General features: G+C 41.0%; 1 protein-coding gene across 5 annotated transcripts; it reads right to left on the bottom strand.

Annotated features, from left to right (window-relative positions):
- Window positions 1-972: 972 nt before the first annotated feature.
- Window positions 973-16,803, bottom strand: zdhhc4 (zinc finger DHHC-type palmitoyltransferase 4). Of its 5 annotated transcripts, none has more exons than XM_033040756.1 (7): window positions 16,730-16,803; window positions 14,801-14,931; window positions 9,577-9,650; window positions 9,077-9,255; window positions 7,999-8,124; window positions 4,083-4,327; window positions 973-1,326 (listed from the first exon to the last, which is right to left on the bottom strand). In XM_033040756.1, the coding sequence occupies exons 2-7, from the start codon at window positions 14,921-14,923 to the stop codon at window positions 1,057-1,059; spliced, it is 1,017 nt and encodes a 338-aa protein (XP_032896647.1). In that variant the 5' UTR covers window positions 14,924-14,931; window positions 16,730-16,803; the 3' UTR covers window positions 973-1,056. The 5 variants fall into 5 exon arrangements, with proteins under 5 accessions (XP_032896647.1, XP_032896648.1, XP_032896645.1 ...); XM_033040757.1 differs by having other exon boundaries at window positions 16,710-16,748; XM_033040754.1 differs by lacking the exon at window positions 16,730-16,803 and adding an exon at window positions 16,356-16,689.
- Between the last annotated feature and the right edge of the window lie 18 nt (window positions 16,804-16,821).

The following is a 16,821-nucleotide window of genomic DNA, read 5'->3' as shown; positions in this document are numbered from 1 at the left end:
TTACATCGCCCGGCGCGGTTTTAAATGGCCGCGGACTTGCTAGCGCCCGCCGGGGGCTCCAACATCGGGACCCGGAGCAGGGCCTTACATCGCCCGGCGCGGCTTTAAGCCTCTGTGGGACTTGCTAGCGCCCGCCGGGGGCTTTGACTTTGGGAGAGGAATGGAGAGCAGGGGAGAGACAAGACTTTGCCTTCCATCACAGTGAGGAGGAGATTCACTGTGATGGATGTTTGTGTAAATTGTGTTGGTGTGTGTCTTGGTTCTTTTCTTGTATGACTGCAGAAACCAAATTTCGTTTGAACTTCATGTGAGGTTCAAATGACAAATAAACGGTATTGTATTGTATTGGATTACTCTAGTGGCTGAGTTGTACAGACCACCAGCTGTATCTCGTGAACCATCTTCTTGCAAAGACAGACACTGATGGTAAAATTCAACATTATCTCCAAGTGAAGTTGCACAGCTTTCAGAAAAGCTACTTGATGACTGACCTCACTGTAGATAATGGTTTTCCAGATAGCTACAATTATTGCCCTCCTACATATTATGCATGGGTCATTTTGAACCTGGGTCACTGAAGCTGTGAGACATAGCATGATCTGCTGCACTACTGGGCCATGGTGAGAGCCGATGATTCCTAAGATGACTTGGTGGCATCCTGGAGCCAAAGTGGAAACAAGTCATCCTTGAACCCCAACACTGCTGAAGATGGTTACTAGTGTAGCTCCGGATCTTGCCTTCAATCAACGTACTGGCCATTGGTTTTAATTTGACCTGTTTTCATTTTATTGATACTGCAGTACAGATCTCTGTTCAATTCAAACTAATTTTTCATCTCAATGTATCGTTCCACTCAGTCCTTTAACTGAGGCTATATGAATACAAGTTGTGATTGAGTTACTTTTAGTTCAGGATACACACCATTAATTTTCATAGAAAATGCAACTTGTCAAATGCAATAGAGAAATTAAGCCAGGGTAGTCAACCATTTTTAATTTTAACAATTTGAAGTAGAAAAAAAAAATAGAAAATGGCAAAAAAAAACATAAAATATCTTTATCTGAATATTTTCTGAGATGTCACAGGGCAGATGATTTCTTTCATGTTTGTGATGAACCCCTTGTGATAGAGGTGACCCCATCTTGGCCTGTCGGGACAGCTGTTATCCCCGTGGCATCTGTATTTGTTCTTTTTGTACCACTCATTTGATGTCCGATTTGTCATAACTAAGAATAAGTGAAAAGTAGTGTATCCTGCCAGCAGGAAGAATGAGAGCAGCGTGAAGCCCAACATGAAGAGGATCCGAGGAAAGGTCAAGAACAATTTCTGCAAACAGAATGTTAGTTATCATAAATTTAAAAAATACAAGTATCCAACCATCAGTGCAGACAACTCTAGGTCCACATTTTCTTTATAATTATATATCCTTAAATGACTGGATACTGTTTTAATGAAGTAGATTGGAAAATAAATAGTGACCGGCAACATTCCACCTCCTGACTGCCATGGATGAACAGCTCCAGCAATGTTGCCCTGGTGTGTGAGATATAACTTGCTAGTTGCAAAATTTGTTTTTGATGCCTGGTGACTTCAACTTTGCTAAAGCTTCTTGTCAAAGAGGATTCTCTTGAACTTCTACAGGTGCACAGTAGAGAGCATAATGACTGGTTGCATCGTGGCTTGGTTCGGCAACTTGAACGTCCAGGAGCGGAAAAGACTGCAAAAAGTTGTAAACACTGCCCAGGCCATCACCAGCTTTGACCTCCCCACCATCGAAGGGATCTATCGTAGTCACTGCCTCAAAAAGGCAGCCAACGTCATCAAACACCCGCACCATCCTGGCCACACACACATCTCACCACTGCCATCGGGAAGAATGTACAGGAGCCTGAGAACTGTAACGTCCTCTTCTTGCGTATGGCGTGCACAGCCTAAAGTTGTCGGACAACTTGTTCTATTTGATTGTGCACGCCGGGTTGATTGCATTTGTCGAAACAGGGCGGACCACGTGAAGGTTGCAATCTCCCACCCCAACTGTAACGTCCAGGTTCAGGAACAGCTTCTTCCCTACAGCCATCAGGCTATTAAACACTACAACCTCATAAGCTATGAACTACAATAGAATTATTATTGCACTTTGTTCTTTTTTTCCTGAGTTTTTGTTATTTATTATGATTACATATTCTGTTGTGCTGCAGCAAGTAAGAATTTCATTGTTCTATCTGGGACATATGACAATAAAACACTCTTGCCTCTTGATATTAAAGCCATTTGTCGTCACCTCACTTCTAGAAATCAGCACTTTTGTTTATGTTTGGTCAGAGTACAACTAAAAGAGAACAGTCAGCAGCTTAAGTACTGCTTCACAGGGTGAACTGTTTAAATGATGCAATGCTGAAGCTTTTAGAATCCTATAGATTGTTGAGGATGGAAAGCATACAGCTGCAGACTTATGGTTGTGAGAAAACAAAATTAAATGTCAATGTGAAAATTATTATTTCAATTGCAGTGCAACTGTAATGAAGCTGTCTAGCATTCTCTGGCACAAAATAGATGGGGCTGCAAATTCAAGTTTTGTTGTCGCAAAATAGATGGGCCACAAGTTTTGTTGTCGGTGAAAGCAGGTAAGTCATACAAAGATATTTTGGCACTCTTAATAAATGTAATTTATTTATTAAAAGTAGTTTAAACCAAAGTATTGTTTTGCCATTCTATGAAGATGACAAAGATAAGATGAAATCAAGTGATAAAACTAAAGAGAATAATTGAAAAATTAATGGGGAACAATTTGTTTCTTGTTTACCCCTGGAGATTCCTCTACAAGAGATTAGAAATTTAAAAAAATGAGGAGCCTTATCCAAAATCAGGAGTAATTGTATGTTAAACCTCATGCATGCATTCTACGCATTCTTCTGATGCTGAATTGAATGATGTGGTTCAATTGCTATCTGCATCAATTTTCTAGTTCAAAGATATCCCAAAGTACTTTGCAAGAAATTAATTACTCAGTGTTGACTTTATACTGCAAATTCAAGACAAGAGCCACAAAGGATTATATTAAATGCACATCACAGCAATAGACTATTCTGTCCAACTGGTCTATGCTGGTGTTATGCTCCAGTCAAATCATCTTTTCTATTTAATGTTTACCCTTAAAAGCTATCCACCCCAAGAACAACTCCCACGTTTTCATCACAAGTGAAGATTAGAAACTTATATAATTGTAAAGACTTCATTAGACTTTCAGGTTATTTTTTCATAATCATCCTCAGCGAGATTCAAAACTGGTACCATCAATCCAAATTATTTCAGCATCTTCAACATAGCTTCTGTCTGAATTGCAACATGATGACCAGAGTGTACTGTGTTCCTACTGTAGTCAAACAAGAGTAACCTTTAGAAATCTATGCCAATTTTTTTTTTCCCCTTTAGTTGACTCATCTAGACTTCTCTGGACGGGTTCCATCTTCTTTCTTAACTATGGGTATAATATTGGTGGCTGTATTGATTGTCTTAAAAAATCTATTTAGGCACAAAATGCTGAAGTACCTCAGTGGGTCAGACAAGTTACTCCAGCATTTTATGTATATCTTTGGTTGATATCTGGTATGTGCTGTCAGAGGAAGTGGTGGAATCTGATTGAGTAACTGCTTAAGAAGCCCTTAGACATATACTTAATTAGGCAAAGAAGGATAAGACCCTTATGTAGGAGAATAGGATTAGTGTAGATGGGCAAAAATGTCAGCATGGACGTGGTGGGCTGAAGGTCCCATTTCTGTGTTATATAATTCTATGAAGCTAATGTGGGACATTACCGTTATGTGGCAACCTTTTGTCTCCTGCCCTCTTGTACAGATGTACAGGACTGATCCATGTTTAATCCAATAAAGCATCCAAGTGACAACCATTTCTCAGGGGTGCACCAAGAACTTGGTGAAAAATGTACTTATTGGTCAAAGATGTTACCCCCACAGTTCAAATTATACATCCTAGTAAATAACAAGTCATTTAGAGCTAACATTTCAGCAGTGCAAGGATTCTGAAAAATATTGTTTGCCCAAACAACAATACAGTTGCCTTACCTGGACAATAAACAGGATGCCAACAGGCACATGTTCACCATCATTGTTCACATACATGGCCTGGGGTAGATTAGACATCAATGCCACATGGACAAGGAAGCTTACTGTCACGGTTCCCACTGCAGCTGCCATCCCCAAGAGGATCACCAGGTACAACAGGAAGTAACGTATGTTTAATGCTCCAATGCAGTTATTCACCCAAACACAATGGTGATCAAATCGATGGACACAACGGTTGCACACTCCTAGAGGGAAGAGAAAAATCATTACTTTTAATCCCGAAGCTAGCTTCAAATCCAGTGCATATGGGAGGAATGCAACTTTCTCCTTCATCATTCTGTAAGACTTGTATGAAATTAAGAGTCCTCAGAAAGTATAAATTAATTGGCGAGAATTCTGCTGGTCTTTGCTTTAAACAGCCATTGTTGGTGAGCTCCTGGAGCTCAAACGGTGAGCTCCTGGAGCTCTACATTCATTATAAATCAATTATTTAATCAGTCAGTCAATTTTATTTGTATAGCACATTTAAAAACAACTCTCGTTGACCAAAGTGCTTTACATCAGTGCAGGTACTAACGTGCTACATACAATGGTACACAGATCCAACAATACATACATAAACTGTTTACAGCACTCCCTCAGAGGACCTCGAGAAACGCTTGGGAGTAGAAATAGGTTTTAAGTCTAGGCTTAAAGGAGTCAATGGAGGGGCAGTTCTGATGAGGAGAGGGATGCTGTTCCACAGTCTAGGTGCTGCAACCGCAAAAGCGCGGTTGCCCCTGAGCTTAAACCTGGGCCGCGGGATAGTCAGTAGCCCCAAGTCGGTCGACCTGAGGGACCTGGAGGTAGAAGGGTGGGTTAGAAGATTTTTGATATGGGGGGCGTCGAATGGAGGAATGGTTTGATTTTAGCTATCATGCAAAGCTGGAAAAAGCTAGCTTTTACCACAGCATTGACTTGTTTGTCAAACTTTAATGCGGAGTTAAATATCACGCCAAGGTTTTTGATGTGCGGTTTGAGAAAGGAGGTTAGGCTTTCAAGGCTGCCTGTTATCGTTTTGATGAAAGAAGAATGGTTTCGGCCCGAAACGTTGCCTATTTCAGTCGCTCCATAGATGCTGCTGCACCCGCTGAATTTCTCCAGCATTTTTGTGTACCATCGTTTTGATGGAGTCTGAGGGGCTGAGTAGGATGACCTCAGACTTGCTCTTGTTTAGTTGGAGGAAGTTCTGCGCCATCCAATACTTTATATCCTCGAGGCAGTGCATGAGGCTGAGTAGATTTGATCGGTTGTTGGGTTTCAGGGGGAGATAGAGCTGTGTATCGTCTGCATAGCAGTGGAAAGAAATGCCGTGCCTTTGAATGACTTGGCCGAGAGGGAGCATATACAGAGAGAAGAGAATGGGGCCTTTTGGCACCCCGCAGAAAAGGCTAGCTGGGGAAGAGAAAGAGTTGCCTCTGTTGTTAGAGAAACAAACCAACTCAGGGCAGTGCCATCAACACCAACCCTGTACCGGAGACGGTTAATTAGGATGGTGTGGTCCACTGTATCAAACTCTGCGCTGAGGTCGAGAAGGAGCAGGATTGCACAGTCGCCAGAGTCGATGGCGAGAAGCAGGTTGTTGTGTACCTTCAACAAGGCAGACTGTGCTGTGGTAGGCCCTGAAACCTGATTGGAAACTTTCCAGGATGGTATATTGGTGTAGGTAAGGCATTAGTTGATTTAGAATTACCTTTTCAAGGACTTTTTAAAGGAAAGGCAGTTTGGAAATAGGCCTGTAGGTGCTTGGCAAGGTGGGGTCTAGGTTAGGTTTTTTCAGGAGGGGCTGGACCACCGTGTGCTTGAAACAGGTTGGAACAGTGCCAGTGGCCAGAGAACTGTTGATGATAGAGAGGATGCTGGGACCGGCTATTGCAAAGACATCCTTCGGAAGGGCAGTGGGGACAACGTCAAGGCGGCAGGTTGCAGGTTTCCTAGTGGAGACCAGCTTTACAAGGGAGGGTAGAGTTATGGGTTGGAAACAGTCTAATTTAGAAGAACAGACCAATGAGACAGCTAGGTCACAGATGGGGGGGGGGGGGGGGAAATATTCGTTCTAATGTTCTCAACTTTGCTGGTGAAAAATGTAGTAAATTCTTCGCACTTAGCAGGGGACCCAGCTAAGCTGGTACTGGGGGCAGGACATATGACAGAGGTAATGGTACTAAATAGGACCTTGGAATTATGGGCGTTTTTGGAAATAAGGTCGGAAAAGTATTGTGTTCTCGCAGACTTTACTGCTTCCTGGTATTTGAGAAGATTGTTTCTCAGAAGTTTGAAGGAAATTTGAAGCGTATCAGATTTATACTTCCGTTCTCTCTGGTGGTGTCATTGAGCCAGGGCCAACCTTTAGGCTTAGCCTTTTTCATTTTAAGAGGAGCAACAGAATCCAGGATGGAAAAGCAAGTGGTATTGAATAAAGAAATGAGGTCGTCAGTGCTGGGATGGAGGGGAGAAGCCTCGATGGTGCAGCTATGAGAGCCTCAGAGAACTTACTGGCAATTGATGAGTTTATGTAGCGGGAGTAGGTAACAGGGAGATGGGATTTTGAGGGAGAGAAAGGCAGAGATGCATCAAATATAATTGCGCTATGATCTGACAGACAAGCATCAATAATTTCTATATTACAAATTGGGAGACCAGACGATAGCACCAGGTCGAGTGTATGGCCAAGCTTGTGCGTGGGTCCAGTGGTAAGTAGAGTCAGATTGAAGGACTCAACCAGGTTCATAAATTCACTCACCAGAGGCTTAGTAGGACAGCAGACATGAATGTTAAAATCACCAAGAATCAGGATCTGGTCAAATTTGGGCAAAAAGCTAGAGATAAGATCAGCAAAGTGGGTGATAAAGTCCTTATGCATTTTTGGTGGGTGATACACAAGAACAATTATAACAGGACGGACTAGACCTACTATAATGAGGGAAACCATTTCTTTGTCCCAATATCTCAGCTGGCAGAAGTGTGTCACCATCAGTGTGCAATGCTTTACTGAATCCAATGAAATACTTGCAATTTGTACACTGCTGTCTATATCTATGCTTCCATTAATTGGTTCCTTTAGTTTGAAAAGGGCCATATGTAAATACAAGTTTTCTTCTCATTGCACAATAATGGCACTCATCCCGGACTGTATTGATGGGTTTCCAATTTAAGTTGCATTTGATTTATTTTAAATGACCTTTGCAAGTTAGTCAAGACTTAAAAGCAGCATTCTTGTAATTTCACTCATTCTTACTTTAATAACTATTAGATTTTGTGCTGTTTTTTTAAAAGAAGAAACTGCTGTACCCAAATCACCTTTTGCAGGCTGACACAGTCGGTAGTGCTGCTGCTTCACAGCTCCACATTATCTTTGTGACTACATGCATTTTTGCCCAAAACCCAAATACCTGCAGGTTGACTGACCACTCTTAATTGCTCCTATTGTGTAGGTAAGTAGTAATGGGGGGGGAGGAGGGGAGGGAGGAAGGAAGAGTTGATGAAAATGTGAAAATAAAATGGTATGAGTGTAAATGGGTACTAAATGGTTGGAACAGACTTGATGGGCCAAAAGGCCTATTTCTGTGCAACATGGTTCTATTTGTTTCTGACCCTTCCAAGTTCCATTTAGACCTGTGTGCAGTGAAAACATCTGCAAATACATGGCAATTCTGCCAAATTCTAAAATCCTTTGTCTGTTTATCAAAACTGACTAAGATTTATGCCCTACGCTTATGCTTATAGCCTATGCTTTCTTGGTTCTTCTTGGTTTCTTGGTCCTCCAAAATATTCCAAATGGAATTTAAACATTCTCTTCACAGATGTCGACTTGCTAATTGTATTCTCAAGACACATCTATATTTCCCACCACCAACATATGTCATAAGTTTCTTACTGCAATGTTTTGACCGGGCCGGTTTCACGAGTTTGCACGTTGAGCAGATACAGGCACGTTGGTACAAAATTCCATCATACGCATACACTTTCAGCAGCCTCTTGTGGTTTGTAAGAGAAATTATACCTTTGAAAAACAATCATGAAATGAACATTAAGATCAAAATAAAATGCAACTGTTCCAGACAAGGTAATCACAACTACAGGTAAAAATGTGTGTGGAACTGACTTTGATGAAGAGGTATCCAAAATCCTATTTCACTCCCATAGATCCTGGCTGACCTGCTGAGAATTTCCATTTTTGTTTTCACTTTTCTCATATCCACAGTATAAAATGTCAGAAACTCTTTTGCCTAATTTGTAATAATACTGCACTTCTCCCGGATGTGATTTTTGAATTTTCAAGGCAGTCTGGGTGTTTATTATTATTTCCGTCACAACGGTCAATTTTGTAATTAACTACAATTAGGTGATTAACTAATTATATGCTTTAATTTCAGGTCATCCAAGTAAGATGTTTTATATTTGTTTCAGAATGCTTCAATCTATAATAACTGACAATTTCACCAGTTCTCTTAATTTTTAAGAAAGTTATGGGCTTTTGACTGTCCTCGATCACAGCTTTTGTGTTAAGTCAATGAAAAAGCAATAGGAAACAAGATGCTAATTTCCGATTATGAAAATGGCCATAACTTTTTTAATACTGAAGATATGAAAGTGAATTAGGTGTCAAATTAAACTTCTTTTTATGCTTTATCTGATGGGATAAATTGCAGACTTGATTTTTAAAATATCAACATTTTGTAACATTGCTACCCTCAGAGGGTTGTCCATTCCTGGAATGAATTGCAGAGTAAGCTATAGAAGCAGATTACAGACTTTGGACAGATATATGGATATGAATGGTTAAGAGGGCTATGGGCAAATGAAATAAACCAAATATGCCAACTTGATTGGCACGGGCAAGTAGGCTGTAGAGCGGTTTCAGTGCTGTATGACTCTAGGACCTACAATGAACTGTGTCAGTCAATCGAGAATAGGTAACTGTCTCCCAAATCATTTCACCGGTCTTTTCTTACCAGGGTCACTGGTGCAGCACAGGTAGAAAAAGTACATCTTTCCAAGCATCAGGATGTAAGGCAGCAGCAAGATACTGAATGTGAATCCCAGTTCTAAGCAGTAAGGGAACACTTCCCAAGAATACTCTCCATACACAGCTACTTCCAACACAAGGTGTAGGGCCAGGAAGAAAGAGTTCCTATTGAAGCAAAAGGAAATGGTTTATCTACTCTAAACGTTGATACTTTGTGTTCATGTCAAATTAAATCAATTATTAGCTGAGTCTACACTCTAGATGAGTTTGTTTGTACATTACAAAATCCATTAGTTCAATAGCTTCTAACTCCACCAGGGTTCCGATCTGCTTCTACATTCATATTGATATAACTAACAAATAAACTCTAGTCAAGAACGACAGTTAATACATATTCTAGAAAATAATTCCATGAATACAAAGGTTTGTTTCAGGATCTTCCCCTTCGACAATCGATGTGTGCAGTTTACGAATGTCTATACTTACCTCTGGTGAATTAGCCTATGTAAAGCCATCTGCACTGCTACCTGCAGCCATCGAGGAATCACTGGCCCAATCATCTGTTAGTTATGAAAAGAAAACGAGACAGAAGAAAAACTTGCATTATATCGTGTACTTCGTGACCTTAGGATAAATCAAATAACTTTATAGTCAATCCAGGCCAATAGGTGTAGACACTGTTCCCATGTAAGTCAGCAGACAATCTGGCCACAGGCAATTGCAAGGTGATGAAGACTAGATAAGCCAGAGGTGCCAACATTGGGATTTTCCAATCAGGGAGATTTTTGCGAGTGAGCACTTGTGGGTGGGGTCCAGGGGCTCATGAAGCTCGTGGGTTTTAGCCATTCTGACACCCTTTCCTTGCACAAATTTTCAATGATTCCTGACTATTTTGGCACTAAATTACTTGATAATTTTTGATATAGATCTAAGTACCATATTAAACATACAGTATGTATTTGCAACTATAATAAGAATTTTAGTTTCTTACCTTTTATGCCTACTTAAAATTCCCTGCTGGGTGAGGAGGACTGGGGTGTAGATGTACTTGATGTTGATGCACTGCTTGCTTGCAACGATTTGTATGTAGCTTGCTTTAGGTATGTTGCAAAACTTACCTTCAGCGGCGCTGCAGATCTGTTGCTTCCCGTGTGCGCGATTTTGGCGCCTTTGAGAGGGGGGCGGGTTTAAAACGCGATTTTCTCTCGGCTATTCAAATCGAGGTTGTTCAGCCTACTTAGTTGCTGACGAAAAATCGCTGCGACATTAGTTCGCTGCAGCTATTTTTAAACTAAATTGGTTTATTTAATTGTTATAGTACGTTAAAAATCATCTTCTAAACCCGCGACCGCCGCCAACGGGACGGATCTCATGTAGGGGACAACGCAAGGTAGGCTGTTTATTTTTACATTAAAAAGCGCTTCTTAAGATCCCTTTATACAACATTTTATGTAGCGAGTAGCTGATTTGAGGGCCCATTAAATCCTGCAGTATTTTTCTGGGCGTATGGGGTACAAATTCACCGCAATGGAAACGTTCCAAACCATCGCGTTCCACAGGATCCCACTCGAAAGTTGATTTAAATGGCCATTAATTTACAGCAATTGAACACTAAATTCCTTCCATTTGGCCTATAAATTAATGTCAATGAGATTTAAAAATCATGTTTTATGGTGAATTCTTGTGTGAATGTTCTTTGGACACTTAGGCTATTTAAAAATGTTAATCTTTCCTTAAGAAACGGATAGATGTTTAGATCTAGTAATTGAATTTTGGAATTAGCTACAATTGGGTAACTAACTAATTATATGCTTTAATTTCAGGTCATCCAAGTAAGATTGTTTAATATTTGTTTCAGAATGCTTCAATCTATAATAACTGAAAATTTATTTCAGTTCTCTTAAATTTTTAATAAAGTTATGGGCTTTAGACTGTACTCGATCACAGCTTTTGTGTTAAGTCAATGGAAAATCAATAGGGAACAAGATGCTAATTTCCGAGTATGTAAATGGCCATAACATTTTTAATACTGAATATATGAAAGTGAATTAGGTGTCAAATTAAACTTCTTTTTATGCTTTATCTGATGGGATAAATTGCAGAATTGATTTTTAAAATCTCAAAATTTTGTAACATTGCTACTTGCGTTGCTTCGTAGAGGAGGTTCTCAGAGAATTGCCTTTCACGGCAAGATACACCCGCAATGCTGATTTTCTCAATCAGCAAGGACTGCAATGTTTGAAGACTCATTGATCCCCCTGAAGTCTGTTTTATTTTTTCTTATGATGCTGAAAACACGTTCACATGCCGCATTTGAATGTGGTATAACAAGAAGTCCCTTCATGACCTTACTGAGTAAAGGGAACCTTTTGCAGCCATTTGCATCTTTCATATTGGAGATAATATCCCACTTCTTGTTCACTCTGACGGCTGCATCTAACACTTCCGGTACCTCACTGAAACTTTCAACCTGATAGTTTGCATACTCCACTTCCAATTGATCAGCTACATCACTTGTATCATGCAGAATGTTTGGGAACTTCTCCACAAAATACATCACAGATGCAAAGGTTTTAGTCTTCCTTGAGGTAACATCAACTACTTCAGCTTCCTGTGGCAACTGGACATCCAAAGGCCATGTCTTCAAAGGTTTGTGCTGACTTGTAATAGTTCCTTACTGAGCAATAGAAATGATCTATGTCCTGCTTTGTCAGGCATGATGTAGATTCTGCTTCACTGCTTCTTGTGCTCTCAATATAATCATTTGCCTCTTTTCCAATCATAAGCTGTTCATCACACTTTTGATTTTCTCTCTTTTCGAATTCAACTTTATTCAAGTCTGATGAGAACTCTGAAATAACTGTTGGTCTCACAAATCTAACAAGCAAATCATGGAAGACTCTTCGCAACTCCCTGTCAAGGATATGTAGACAAGGCCCCTCTCTCTGCAGAAGAAAGTTGATCTTATCAAAGATCTTGTTGCTGTACTTCAGAAAAAAAGCAATACAGTTTAGTTTGGGGTGAAATCATTAAGCGATGAACCCTGGCTAGATGTGACTTGTAACTGAGATGAAGAATGTGCAGTGCCAGACTGTAGACAAGAACGCTTCACTTGGAAATGATGAGACGGTTCTGTCAGTTCACAGCTTTTGATGCAGACTGTTTGGTTCCAAGAGTGGAAGCAGCCATCTTTTGTACAGTTTTTGTAGTACTACTTGCGGACATAATTGGTTTTTATTTTGCTCCAGCAGTGGACAACACTTGCTTTGCCTTTGATGTTTTATTTTTAGTGGATGAATCTTGTTTCACTGGCACAGCTGCAACTTGTTTCTGTGTTTTGTCAGCAGATGAAGCTTGCTTCACTGGTGCAGATGCTGACGTGGAGGATGGTCCTTCTTTTGTTGTTGCTGATGAACTTTGCCTTTGTGCAGTCTTTTCACTTCCTCTTTGAAAAAGATTTGTAGTGGTTCCCACTGTGACAAAAGTCTGTCAATACAAATTCCCAGGAGCAGCCACCGAGTTGATCCATGCCTCAAGATTCTTCTCACACCTGTATCACACAAAATCTGCCATGATTGCAAGGCTTTTAGCCTTTTACTACTCTTTTCTTGGAAGTAATATATGTCGATTAACAATTCATCAATGGCAATCGATAGTGATTTGGATGCTTTTTCTGCTGTGTTGTTACAAAACTTTCGTACCTAAACTCCCACCCCTAAGAATTATTGGACAAAGCCTAAATGAATGAATATGGTGGCGAGATACTTTTGAGGGCAAGACCATGCAGTGGGTGTTTAGGCGGGGTGGTTGTTTACTGGAGCAGGTTGTTACTTAGTTAGTCGAGGTGGACTTTTTATTTGTGCTTTTTTTTCCAATTTGGTGGGTTTTTTTCTCTGTTTTTTAGTCGCGGCAGACTTTTTACTGGTGAGGACGTGAATCTGCGCACCGTCAAAACCGCGAGTCGCCGTTTTACCCGAAGACATCCAGCGTGTCTACAAACTTACCCCATCTGGTCCAACCATGGCTCTTGAAAGAGCAACCGAAGTAAGGTGCAGGAATAAGACTTTGAACCCGCTTGCAGGAGATAGTGACTACCTGAGGCTGACGACTAGGGAGAGTTATGATATCACTTTGAGAATCGTGTTTGTGTTGATGAGCGTTATGGTAAATTCCTACACTAATAGGCAATGGATCAAATGTCTCTTCAGTAGCTGCTTCATTGCAATGGCTATGATGGTAATTTTGACAGGATGACAAGGAGCGTCACATAAAGCCAGCGAATGGCTGATAATTAAACCTCTCCTTGCCAGGGATGGGAACCCCCACCAGCGACTCAACACTGGCTAAAAGAAAGTGAAAGTGGTGCCAAATGGAAAAAGACCCATCCAGGAATAACCAAGAGAGCAAGAGCAGCAAAACTCTGATGCAGATTGGTGACCACCTTGTACTGAAAGCCCTTCGTCCTACAGAGACGAATAATGTGGAACACCACAATGAAAGAAGAGGAATTCAATATAGAACTAAGGCTGGTTTAAGTCAAGTCAAGAGTGTTTTATTGTCATATGTCCCAAATGGACAATGAAATTCTTACTTGCTGCAGCACAACAGAATATGTGAATATGTAAACATTGTATATAAATGGGGAAAAAAAATAAAAAGTCCAATAAATAACAAATATAGTGCAAATAACAACTTCTTTATCTGGAGAATGTTAGGAAAGTAGAACTCAAAGCTACATTGAGTGCATTCTGGTTGTCCTTCAAACACACTTTATCCTCGTAGGTAGTCAAGGAGGACTCTCTCTAACTTCCACAGGTGCACAGTAGAGAGCAAGCTGACCGGTTGCATCGTGGCTTGGTTTGGCAACTTGAGTACCCAGGAGCGGAAGACTACAAAAAGTAGTAAACACTACCCAGTCCATCATCGGCTCTGACCTCCCTACCATCGAGGGGATCTATCGCAGTCGCTGCCTCAAAAAGGCTGGCAGTATCATCGAGGACCCACATCATCCTTGCCACACACTCATCTCCCTGCTACCTTCAGGTAGAAGGTACCGGAGCCTGAAGACTGCAATGTACAGGAATAGCTCCTTCCCCACAGCCATCAGGCTATTAAACTCAACTCATACAAAACTCTGAACATTAATAGCCCATTATCTGTTTATTTGTACTTTATCTGTTTATTTATTCATATGTGTATATATTTATATAATGGCATATGGACACACTGATCTGTTCTGTATTCATGCCTACCATATTCTGTTGTGCTGAAGCAAAGCATTTCATTGTCCTATCTGGGACACATGACAATAAACTCTCTTGAATCTTGAAATTATACCTTTCAGATAAGAATATGACTCCTATTCTATGCCTCTTTAGCCAAGATTCATAACACTGATATCTACCACAGAGGTGTTTGTTCCGAAGCAAATCTTTCACATTGTGCAGTAAAAATATGTAATTTGTTTTTTATTCTGTTTAGTCAATATTTTACTGCATGGTTTGCTGCAAGGTTTTTCTCCTTTACACTCATTTAGTTTAAACACAAAACAACAGTTTAAGTCCTTAAATCCTTGAGCTTACCAAATCTGAACACAAGCACTGTGGGCGAGAGGCTGCCTATCCAGGTCTTTTTGTGCTGAACTCTGGACAAATGTTCAACTTTGATGGTTCAACGCAGGCCTAAAACATTTTTATTGCACTGTGATTACCTGAGTCATACGGTGGGAGATCCTTGCAAAACACTCCTGACATTGTCTTGAAAATTTGATGGCAACCACCATACAGGAAAGGGAAAGAGCCACGTAAATGAGGAAGAGAATGAGGAAATCCATCTCCTTGCCTGAAATATGAAAGATCCCATTAGAACATTGAAAAGTATCGCACGGGAATAAGGCCTTCAACCCACATCATTTGTGCCGTACATGATGCCAAGATAAACTAATCTCCTCTGCATGCAAATGAGCTATATATCTTCATTCCCTGCATATGCATGTGTCTATTTAAAAGTCTTGTAAATCCAATTAGCATATCTGCTTTTGCCACCATCCCTGGCGGCATATTCCAGGCATCCACCACAGCGGGAAAAAAAATGCCTCACACCTTCTTTCAACTTTCCCCCTTTGACTTTAAAGCAGGTCCTTCAAATCTTTGACATTTGTACCCTGGGAATAGGTACTGAATGTCTACCCTATCGATGCCTCTCACAATGTTGTATACTGCTATCAGAGCTCCGCTCAACCTCTAACACTCCGGAGAATACAGTCCAAGTTTGTCCAAATTCTTCTTTTAGATAATACCTCAAATCCAGGCAACATTCTGGGAAACCTCTTGTGCTCTCCCCCCAAAGCCTCCACATTCTTCCTGTAATGAGGCAACCAGAACTGCACACAATACTCCATATGTGGCCAAACCAAAGTTTTTTATACTTGCAATATAACTTCCTTGTTCTTATACTTGATGCCCCAGTACTGCCTGGGATCTGCACAATGTTGAAATCAACAACCAGGCGGCAGATCAAACTGCATCGGCAGCTAATTTTACTGCTATATTTTCTTAGTGCTTCCTGGTGTTTGTCTTCTAGTTCAATAAATACATTGTCTTTTATGTTTGGATTTGAGTCAAGAGATGGAATGAATCAGAAATTGCAAAGTAGAATTGTCACGGGATGTTTTTTTCATTCCTGTGGGAGGTTCTGATGTTCCAGATGACAATATTGAAACAACATTGGAAAATAATGATATTAATTTAAAACATCCTTCTTATGACATCAGATTGGAAAAAAATATTGCAATGGATCTGTTAACAAGGCTTTCTATAAAGGGCCTCCCATCTGACTAATTTGATTTGAGTTTTTTTAAATAACAAAAATATATTGGTGAGGGCAGTACAGTTGACGTTGTTTACCTGCCGATGGGATCCTAGGCAAGTTGGCAATTTTGATCCAAGATTGGCGTGGTAATTGGAGGCAGAGGGGGTGGAAGGCTGCTTTTTCCAATTGGAAACCTGAGATTTGTGATGTCCTGAGGGATCTGTGCTGACATCCTGACTGTTTATTATGTATTTAACACTCTGGATGTAAATGTGAGGTGCAAGGATAATGGGGGCAGGAAGAGAACGGGAAGAATAGAAATAGATCGAACCATGGAGCCTGCACCCAACACTTTTGATCTATATGGTCTCTATTTAACCTACCCTACCCCACCCACACCCACCGCCACACCAAACACCCCATCCTCCCCGTCGGCGTCCCCTCCTAGCCTTTACCTCTCTTCAATATTCCCTCACTTCCTCTACTCAACACCAGGAAACAGGAGGAGTAGGTCACCGGGCCTCTTAAGCCTACCCCACCTTTCAATGCAATCATGGATGACTTACGCTGGCCTTGACTCTTCTGTGCCAGTCCCCTAAAACCTTCAATCATTAAAATGTCCAGCCAACTACTTCATTAATAAATGAATGACCTGACTTCCACCATCCTCGCGAGTAGAGAGTGCTGAAGACTGATTGCTCTCTGTGAGAAGAAACCCGCCTCTCTTAACCCTTCCCGTCAGCCTGTCCCTCAACTCACACCCGAGCCCTACCTCCCGTCTCCTTCCCCTTCCCCTTGCTCTAAGCTACATGGCTAACTCGCTGCTCACCAGTGGGCGACAGGCCGACCTCGCAGCCGCCACTGGCCTCCAGACCCACCCCCACATGACCTCCAGACCCACCCCCACATGACCTCCAGACC

Source organism: Amblyraja radiata, chromosome 22 (genome assembly GCF_010909765.2).
Source record: "Amblyraja radiata isolate CabotCenter1 chromosome 22, sAmbRad1.1.pri, whole genome shotgun sequence".
In the NCBI taxonomy this organism is placed as follows: Eukaryota; Metazoa; Chordata; class Chondrichthyes; order Rajiformes; family Rajidae; genus Amblyraja; species Amblyraja radiata.
Note: the sequence above shows the minus strand (reverse complement) of the source record. Positions and strands in the feature narration are given on the sequence as shown.

Coding starts and splice junctions, on each gene's coding strand:
- zdhhc4 (XM_033040754.1), bottom strand. CDS start 16,512: ATGATTGAAGGTTTTAGGGGACTGGCACAGAAGAGTCAAGGCCAGCGT. Junction 14,932..16,355: donor TGAGGGAATATTGAAGAGAG/GTAAAGGCTAGG, acceptor TTCATATTTCAG/GCAAGGAGATGGATTTCCTC. Junction 9,651..14,800: donor TCTCCCACCGTATGACTCAG/GTAATCACAGTG, acceptor CATAACTAACAG/ATGATTGGGCCAGTGATTCC.